Source organism: Atta cephalotes (assembly GCF_000143395.1).
Source record: "Atta cephalotes unplaced genomic scaffold scaffold00025, whole genome shotgun sequence".
In the NCBI taxonomy this organism is placed as follows: Eukaryota; Metazoa; Arthropoda; class Insecta; order Hymenoptera; family Formicidae; genus Atta; species Atta cephalotes.
In genome coordinates, this window is record NW_012130089.1 from 4,235,986 (window position 1) to 4,246,620 (window position 10,635).

Below are 10,635 nucleotides of genomic sequence, written 5' to 3' on the forward strand. Positions count from 1 at the left end.
TATGCGTATTACAAAATTAGTAAAATAATCTTACTCGTTCTGATATTCTGCGATGAATATTACACGATGCTTTATTATACGAATTTTGTTTTATTTCTTGAATTGTTACGCACACAACTCATCTATATCTTAAGCCGGTATTCGTAGTCTAAAGATCTTAAAATATACATAAAAATGGTTTAACAAAAGTAATGAATATTAATCCAGAACACGGATGATCCTATTTGTGTAGTACTCAAAACTAAGATGTGTAAGGGTTAAAATAAAGTTATTTAAAGTATATATATTTTAAATTAAAAAAATAAAAGAGTTATTTAATACTTATTTTAAAGAACTATACTTCCGACTTATTTCTTATTTAATATTTAAATAAGTTTCCCAAATCCATTTTATATTTTTTTATTTTAAACAATTCGTATAAATTTTTTACCGATTCCTACGATTTTACATTTTAAATAAGTTTCTGGATTTATTGTATATTTTTTTATTTTAAATAAGTCGTAATAGTTATTTGTTCGAGCCATAATCAGCATTACACAGTAAGGTTAAAGAATTTTTGAAACACAGAATAATTTTCGGTAAAAGTATCATAAATTAATTTTTTAACTGAAAAATTAAATAATAATTAACAAGATATTTAATACTTTTAGTCAAAGCTGCATTTAGCGCAAATTGTTCCGCAATATTAAGAAAATTTGCATTTATCTTCATATAAAGAATGTATAGAATATTATCAACTTCTATTTAAGTATGAAGCATTTAAAAAATAATAAAAATTGAGACATAATGTTGGAATATCAAACATACTCCACATACGCGAACTGATTACGTCTACAAGAATCACGCAAATAATATAGGATTAAACAAGTGCTAGAGATGCCACAGAGCAAAGCGCGAAATGTACGATACTCGTTTGTTAAAATCATATAAAATACGAATAATTGAATAAACCGTGAATATTTTTCATACGCAATAGTTGAATATCTAAACGGCGCCAGGCGAAAAGCGAGGGGAAGGGTCGCGCGGCGAAAAGCGAAGGAGAGAGGGGAGCGGGGAGCATGCCGCGCGACGCGGTGGTTGACTACGTCATCACTTCGGCATTCGCTCGGCGACCTCGGAAGGAGGCAGACATGTGGCACGAGTCGCTCCGCGTGTCGCGCATTAATCTACATTAATCCACGAAAATTAGATATCCACGAATGCGAATTGATGAATTATGTAAGGATGCTCGACTAATTGCTCAAAACTAAGGTGTGTGCTAAGGATTATATCTCAATCTATATTATTTTCTTTGATGATTTATACTTAAATAAAAGTTAATTATAAATAATACATTCTTCAAATAAAGATAAATGCAAACATTTTTAAAATTATAAAAAATTTGGACTGAATATAGTAATAAATATCATTCATATTATATATTTAGAGTATCTAAATATATAATATAATTAGAGATATAAATTAGAAATATCTAAGGGCGATATTCATCCGTTCTTATTTCAAGTGTCTTAAGTTATGTCTTAAGACACTAATTCGTGATTTTTTAAGACTGTACTTGAGACGGTCTTGAATATAAGCTCTGACTATGAATACCGACTTAAAATAGATGAGTTGTGTGCGTAACAATTGAAGAAATAAAACAAAAATATAATAAAGTATCATATAATATTCATCGAAGAATATTAAAACATAACGATTATTTTATTGATTTTATAATATGCGTAACATTAATATTTCGACAGTTAGATTATCAGCGCACGACCTTGGTGGAGAAGTGGGGATGGCACGGGGTGGCACGGAGCGGCGCGTCATATTTACGCAGTTACCGCGCAATAATTCCTTTACCGAAACTCGTATGGGCACGTAGTCGTGTCGCGAGCCGCTCTTTACATTCCTTTTTGAAACATAATCGCGAAAAATGCTAAATATAATACGGAACGTTGTACTTTATGAATAATCATACTAGTAATCGTATTATGTGAATATTCATAAAATACAACGTTTCATATTATATCTAGTATTTTTCATACGTTTCAAAAAGAAATGTGAAGAAGAGCGGCACGCGACGTGCCTATAAGCCCGACGAGCTTTGGCAATTATTAAGGGAATTACTGCGCGGTAATCACGCATAAATATGACGCGCTGCCCGTGTCACCCCGTGCCATCCTCACTTCAAGATCATCGATAATCTAACCGTCGAAATATTAACGGTAACGCATATTATAAAATCAGCGATACTGGCTACTTGTCTGTATCATACGAATTATAAAAAAGCAACATTAATATGAATACTCTCATGCTCAAATAACATAATTCTTGCTTTCACAATTAATATAGTTTAATAATTTAATTGATTTTTTGTTTTTGTGTACTTTTCATTCGATCCATTTAAAAATTAATCGTAACTTTGGAACTATTTATCGGTAATAAAAGAAACATTTCTCTTTTTTTATTAATCTCTGGCCCATTTCATTGACTCTAATTATATCTTACAGACATCATCTATGTATAAGATTCAATCCTTTTATCTCCTCTGAATTTATTTTCGCAATGATAACGAATTGCAACCATGTATTTTATATTCGTTTCTAAAAATTAGCCGATTGTATAGTAATATAGATAATAGCTATATATTATATATATTTTTCAGATTATCTTCCTTCTCATGGGTACACCTTGATGTGGTGAGAGAGCTCAGTACCCAGAGGATATTTACACGAAAAGAATGATTTTCCTCAAGCATCTAAAAATTTTCGGATATGTCTGAATGTATATCTAGATAAATTTTTAGATATTGAGTAAAATCGTTCTCTTCGTGTAAAAATCCAATGAGGAAGCTAACGTCGCCGATTTACTTGAAAATGAACGAACAGAGCAGCCGGTTCGTCGCGTCGCGTTTTTTTACTTCGGGAGTGCCGTTCAAGTTATCTGACTCAAGTTATAGTCCGCGCGCGTTTATAATGTATTATTCGCGAGTGTTTTACGCGAGTGTCCTGTGCGAGAGGATGCCAACCCGATTCTGAGAGGAGGAGGAGGTCTGAGAGAGGCATCGTGCACCGGTGGAGCAACCTTGCGGTAAATATTTTTTATTTGTGTAAAATTAATTTTTTTTCCTTGTTTTTAAATAATTTTATTTGAAATGATTTAAAAATAATAATTAGATAAAAAGAAAGTTACTTTAAAATTTTATACAAATTTATTCTTGCTAAAATCTTTTTTAGAGAATATATAATTTATTTTGTATTTAATTAAATAATGAATAAAAAATTCGATGCTTATAAAAATTATATTTTCAAAATTGCGTGATTATTTTTTAGAGAATTGTATGCGTTCATACAGAAATTATTTTTTTAAATAATTATTTCTTTTACCCTGTTTTAATTTGGATTTTAATTTATTTGTTACAGAATCATCGTTGCAGATTTAACTCCACTGTTGCTCATTATGTTGGTGAGTAATTTAACATTTTTATTGGAGTAATGGATGTGTAATAATTAAACCCACTTCAATTCCATAATATTAAAACAAGTTTGAAATATAAGTCTCAAGAGACATATTTTTATCAGTAGTCGTCCCATACATATAATGGAATTTTATAACATAATTATTAAAGAAAATTACACATTGTCATGTATTAATATGTATTAATATGTATAAACATATTATATATGAAATATATCCATGTCATACATCCCTCTTTCTTTTGTAAAATTGCTTTTTAGTATAATAGAAATAATAGTAATGTGAAATTATAAAAAATTATTAAAATAGTAATCTTCACACTATTTGTTTTAGAAAAAAATCAACTTTGAAGAAATGTAAAAAATTATTTCTGTATAATTATGATCTATAAAATTATCTATAAAATTATGAATAATTGTGCATGAGCAATTTTTTTTACATTTTTCTAAACTTATTTTTTTCTAAAACAACGCGAAAATTATGCTTTTAATTATTTTTTATATTTTCACGTTACTATTATTATTTCTATTATACTGAAAAATAATTTTACAAAAGAATTTTTCATTTATCAACATGTATGGATATATTTCTTATATGATTATACATATTTATGAATATTTATATATGTTTATACATACTTATACATATAAAAATTTTTCATATCATATATGAAAAATTGTTTACCAGGCAAATTTAAAAAATTATAAATATTTTAATTCCCCTGAAAAATGTATCTAACATGATTTGAGATAAAAGAAATTTTAAAAATTTTCTATTCATTTTGCTCTCAAATCTGCAATCATATTTTTTAATAGCTTTCCATATCTTCTGCAAAGCTTTCCATATCTTCTAAAAAAACAACTAGAAATGCAAGGAATATTTATTAAATAACAATACATTAATATTGTGAACTTGTATAATGCGCTTTCTATTTATTCGCATTTAGTTAGATACTATGTACAAATTTCATTAACAAACTAAAATTATTTATGCGGTGGCCACGTCCACTGATTGAGTGGTGCTTCCTGTGTTAATTTCTGCCATGGTTTCCAAATCAACATTTTTTCTGCCAGAGATAGCTCGTTCTTTGCTTGTATTATAAGCTCCTCCACTTGTCCACACTTTATTTTTTCTTCTACAACTTGTATATTTTCATTCTGTAAATGTAATGCTCGATTAGAAACAGCATATGATAGGAGCTTTCCTTTTAGGAAATATAATCGACACAACAATGTTGTTGTCTTTATTATTCATTGAATGCCAAGAGGAATGCTAGTGTCGACTATCTAAGAGGAAAGCAGCCGATATTATTGCACAGGATAATTGCTGCTTCAATGAGTATTTTTCACCTGTTGCATGACTGTTAATCTAGTCTTGATAATTTCTTCTGTTTCTGTCCGATAAGTGTAATCCTTTGGAAACTTTTGTAGCACTTTCAAAATTCTATTGTACAGCGGTATTAATTCTTGGTGAGGATACTTGCAAACAGCTAACCCTTTTATATATGTAGACTGCAAATAAAAGATATTTATGTCAATAAATGAATTTGTTCATGCAAGAGTTAATTGTCGAGAGTAATGAAAATATATATGAATATGATTACGGATCATATTTTCTTAGAGAAAATAAAGAATAAACTTGAAAATTTGAGGACTTTATTCTCCACTAATTTGTGATTTTTATTAATTAATTTATGAAATTTTTTCTTGAACGGTATATCAACTAAAATAAAAGTCATCATAACATCAAAATGATTGGAAATTTTATTGTTAAGTCACTTTCCAGTCAATCATAACTCATTTTGACATTATTTTTATGTTATTGTGATTTTGTTATTCTGTTCGAGCTGTTACACTGCTCTTGCATAAAACTAAATTTGTCAGTAGTTTCCATAAAAATTCGTTCATTAATACATTAGAAGACATTGGAATGCTAATTAGAAAGGAATTTTCTGTATTATTAAAATACAAAATAGAGTTTAAGGAGAAAAAAATTACTAAATTTAACAGATAGCTACCTAAAATAAAACTTTCTTTTACAATAAAAGATATATGATCACCGTATAGTTATGACGTTCTAATTAAGAGCATACATTGTTATATGCATAAATAAATTACCTTTTTGAGTACACTTGCCATAATTAGAGCAGTATTACCTAACACTCGATATATTAGAGATCTCTCTTTACATCAGTTTTCTAACCTCAAAATATAGTATTGTGTCTTGTTGACTCTTATGGATGAGAGAATGTAATGATGAGTTTCAGAACGCATCAGTATGGAAAATGCCGTTGTGAATCTGCGCAATGAACGACAGCTTTTGAAACTATTTTATGTTACGTATATTTTTCGGAGAAAGTATATTAATATATACATATTGAATATAAATTCCTTGTAACTTGAATTTTTTCTCAGCTTTGCAAAAATGGAAAAGCCATCTAAAGGTTCGAGAACAAGATAAATTAATCTTTTAAATTTTCTTTATCTCAAATATACATTATTCTATTTTTAAAAGAAATTAGAAAGCACACATAGCATTTAAATAATTAGGATATATCCTTTCATCTCCAACAGACTATAAAATCATTAAACTTGTTAGAAGTTTCTGGATAAAAAACGATGGATCGCAAATAAATAAGAACAATTTAAAGATAGAACGTTTATTTATTTTTTCCGCATGTATAAAGTTGTTTATCGGTTGGACTTGGCAACGCGTTCCAATTCATCTTTCTTCTTGATCGCGTATGAATTCGATGAACCCTTAGCGGCGTTAATAAGTTCGTCGGCTAGACACTCGCCAATCGTTTTAATGTTGCGGAATGCAGCTTCTCGCGCGCCAGTACATAACAACCAAATAGCTTGATTAACACGACGTAACGGGGATACGTCCACGGCCTGTCGCCTTACAGTACCAGCGCGTCCAATACGCGTGGAGTCTTCTCTTGGGCCAGAGTTGATAATGGCTGTGACGAGAACCTGAAGCATAAATGTTCGAAAAGTGTAATAATTTATTTAAATAAACATTGTATATAATTAATAAATTTGATTTATATAATGGATTATATATTCATTTCATCATATATATTTATATTATGCAAGCAAAATTGCATTATATAAATAAATGTGATTCGTATAAAGCAACATTATGAAGATAAATTTTACTTTAATATAATAAACTTAAATATAAACTTTAAATAGCGAACTCACCTGCAGAGGGTTCTCACCAGTGAGAAGGTGAATGATTTCGAAGGCGTGTTTAACAATTCGCACAGCCATTAATTTCTTTCCATTATTTCTGCCGTGCATCATGAGAGAGTTCGTAAGACGTTCCACAATAGGACACTGGGCTTTTCTGAAACGCTTTGCCGCGTAACGCCCTGCTGAATGTGGAAGGTACTTAGCATTTTTCTCTTTAACTGCGATGTAATCCTGCAGAGACATGTCGTTTACTTGTACGTCGTCGCAATTCCAACGTCCGAATAATTTGATCTCTGGCAGTTCAGCCGGCAAGGCTACTGGCAACGTATTTGTGGTTGCCACCACCATATCGTCGAAAGCTTCTTTGTCATCCATTGTTTATCTGTCAAAGAAAAAAGAGAACACTGTTATTTGTTCTTGCAATAAAATACAAGATTAGAGCTCTGTTCGTTGCCAATGAAAGTTCTGAATTAATATATACTGATGCAGCAAGTTGGAGTAAAACAATCTATATTTAAGTATTGTAATAAATATTGATGTATATCAGCATAAATATTCAAGAAAAATAATATAAAATATCAGAAAAATAATTCTATAATTCATTATAATACTTGTTCTTTTTCAAACACAGTTTCAAACTAATATTCACTAATGCAGCAAGTTGAAGTGACACTATACTATATTTCTTTCACTCTAATTTGCTGCATCAATAAAAATATGTATATTTTACAGAATTTTCTTCGAAGAAAAAATTTGTCTATTAACAAACTATAGAATGGTTTTTTTTTTAATATTATTCTAAATTATTATTTTTTCTGAAATATATTTATGCTGATACACATCAAATTTTCAGAAATTTCTAAAACTACATCAAATTATTTTTCATATCATACTAAGTTAATATTTTCTCTCTTCCAATCTATTCAAAAAAATAATAATAAATTTAGCACAATTAAAATGGCTTTTAATAAATTATGAATATAAAATTAGGATACATATAAAACTTTCATAATTTTATAATTAAAAATCTTCATTAATTTTTTCTTTCATAATTTTCTTTATCAATAAATTGAAAAAATAATTTGCAGCATTGGAATAAATTCGTTAACGATAATCATTAGAGAAAGAAGGAAATATAAATATAAATCTTCAGAAGCGGCTAGTCGCTTTGTTTGGTACTACACGCCAAACCGTTAACAGCGAAAACTTGGATGATAAATTGATAAGACGCGATGCGGTTCCGAGTCGCGGCAAGTTGATCGCAGGCAAGGCGAACACTCTAATTCGTTAAATTTTTAATGAAAAGATCCGACAGACACGAAACTGGCAAAACACATGTGGCCACGCGGTCACATGTACCGCTGTTTCGGGCGTGTTCCTCGCGCCAAATCTCGCACATATTTCCGCACCTGCACGATCACTCACGGCTCCCGTTTATACTCGACTGCTCCACGATGCCGATCCGAATTATCTCGCGACGAATTTGTCTTAAATCGACCTCTATTCCTACTCTGTAACTTACGTTCACGTCTTCGTTCGTGCAAGCGTGAACAGGAAAAGGCCATGACACCGTGAGCGCCACCTGCCTATGATCGCCGGATTTTGAATACGTTAATCAAAGTTGCATCTCGAAGACAGTCGAAGGGCTACAAAAGTGCGTGAAAATTGGGTTAAATATTCGTGATTTTAATATACTCGTTTGTAAATAATACAACTCGTTGAGGTAAATGTAAATATTTGTAACTATAAAGGGAAACTTGAGAAGTGATTATTTCGACGTCAAAATCGCACAATATTAGCGCCAGTATAGCTATTTTTGATTTAAGAACTACGTAGTTATGTAGCTACTAGATTGATGATAAAATCACGGTGTCGATAATAATGTGGTGCGAATCCGTGCTAAATCACAATGCTAGATCATAGATAAAAGTTATATAGAGTCCGTGCTAAGGATCGGTTTTTGCTCTTTTTGGTAAATTTTATCTGTTAGGTAAATCTGGCAACCGCGCATGTAATTGTAATCTTGCTACTTACCCAACAGGTAAAATGTATTAAAAGATGGAACAACCGGGTCTAAATTATATAAAAGAAGCGTAAACGCCTCTTTTATGATTCATTGCTTTAAATTTTGCTTCCTAAATGCTTCTGTTTATGCTTCTGTTATTTTCCCCTTATATTCGACTTATATTCCCTTTATATTCGGCTTCGATTTTTATTTTCGCCAGGGAAGAGTTGTATATGAAAGCGATTTTATAGTAGTTTGTTAATTTTCTTTCCAAAAATTACATAAAAATGATTTCTTTCATCAATTGGAATGAGGGAGACATGGAGAGCAACTTTGGAGATTCTCCGAACGATGTCGCCAACAGTACCTTTTCGCTGCATCGCAGTAAAAATTGTATTTTATAGGGATTAGCTTAGAAATTTTTCTATTTATCTTTATAGTACAGAAATATTATTATGTTAATATTCCTGTTAATTGTACGCTCATAATTATTCACATAAGAAGAGAAAATAACACAACATTCCAACAATTTCCCAAACCAGTATTTCTGCAAAAGACGAATATTTCCATATTTATTTCCTTAATTACTGTTTAATGTTGCATAATAGTCACAAAATTTTATTAATTTTTTTCTTATCACGAATGTTTTCAGAATCTTTTCTTAGACACTAATAAAACCTAATTAAAAAGCATGTTAAATAATTAATCTATATTTTTTAAATAATGTTGTTATCAAAATTATTTTTTTCGAGATCATGAATTTAATCTATTGCAAGCAGATAAAAAATTTATCATATTTTAATATATCATATTGATCGTACAATAGTTCCATCAAGTGAACTTCGTGTGATTGTAGCATTACTTCTACAAGGAATTACATAGAATATTTTTTTATACGAATGTATTAATTAAATTAATTAAAATATATCAGTTATTAGCAATAATAATAATAATAATTTTCTATTGTGTATTATTATAAGAGTATTTGTTTATTTGTTATCATGCTATGGATCAAAAGCGTAAATTTGTAATTACAATACATGTAATATCTGAAGAAGAGATCAATTGCAATCGAAAGCAATATTATTTATAAAATTAGGAAGTAACACAAATTTAAAAACAAAGATGAGCATGATTTTTTTTATAAGATAAGAATAAGTATCAGATTATGCATTGAAGATTGAGAGATTAAAATTTAATTAATCAAAATAAAAGAAGCTAAAATTTGTTTGTTCTCACAAGTTAAATTTCATGCGTAGTCTGATTCCGGCCAGGAAAATTTAAAACAAATGAAGGCATTAATTCTATAACGATTTTGGGCTATTTTATGATTTTATGAACGTTATATATGTTTATATATATGTTTATATATATATGTCACGTTATATATGTTTATGTGATATTCATGTACATACTATTACTTGTATGTACCTAAGATCGAAATGATGAAAAAAGAAAAAAACGAAGATTTTGAAAGCAAAAAAATGTAAACTAATACGAACAGATCTTCATCACGTTACATCGCGTGATTTGACATGATACATTTAATTGGTTTAACTTCCATTGCAAATTAATGCTAATTTGGAATTTAAAGAAAAATGATTTTTGCTTCTCTTTGCATCTATACATTACAGTCTATTAACATTTCTGAAAACCATTAAATAAAATATTGCTAATTATCGTACCTTGTTAATAAACATAGAAAGTGTCAAATTCCCATCACAAATTCGAATTGATTACAATTTTGAAACATTCCGACATTGCGTCGATTGCACGCCTCTGATCAACCGTCGTGATAATTTTGACAGCATCGATTCGGAAAGCCGCGAGCGTGACGACCCTGCAATTAATCACTGATTTTATCCATTAATAGTGCATAACGAGTGCGTGTGTTTGCCGGGTGTGCCAATTAGAGCGATCGGCATAACGTAAAGATTTTCTGAATATTATTGCTTTTCTGAATCAAAATCA

General features: G+C 29.9%; 2 protein-coding genes across 2 annotated transcripts; both read right to left on the bottom strand.

Moving 5' to 3' along the window:
- Positions 1 to 4,364: 4,364 nt before the first annotated feature.
- LOC105620336 (NADH dehydrogenase [ubiquinone] 1 alpha subcomplex subunit 5) lies at positions 4,365 to 5,647 on the bottom strand. Its single transcript, XM_012201838.1, has 3 exons — positions 5,580 to 5,647; positions 4,812 to 4,973; positions 4,365 to 4,619 (listed from the first exon to the last, which is right to left on the bottom strand). The coding sequence occupies exons 1-3, from the start codon at positions 5,598 to 5,600 to the stop codon at positions 4,446 to 4,448; spliced, it is 357 nt and encodes a 118-aa protein (XP_012057228.1). The 5' UTR covers positions 5,601 to 5,647; the 3' UTR covers positions 4,365 to 4,445.
- A 458-nt stretch (positions 5,648 to 6,105) lies between these two features.
- LOC105620337 (40S ribosomal protein S5) lies at positions 6,106 to 7,034 on the bottom strand. Its single transcript, XM_012201839.1, has 2 exons — positions 6,669 to 7,034; positions 6,106 to 6,437 (listed from the first exon to the last, which is right to left on the bottom strand). Exons 1-2 carry the CDS (start codon positions 7,032 to 7,034, stop codon positions 6,153 to 6,155), a joined length of 651 nt encoding a protein of 216 aa, XP_012057229.1. The 3' UTR covers positions 6,106 to 6,152.
- Positions 7,035 to 10,635: the final 3,601 nt, after the last annotated feature.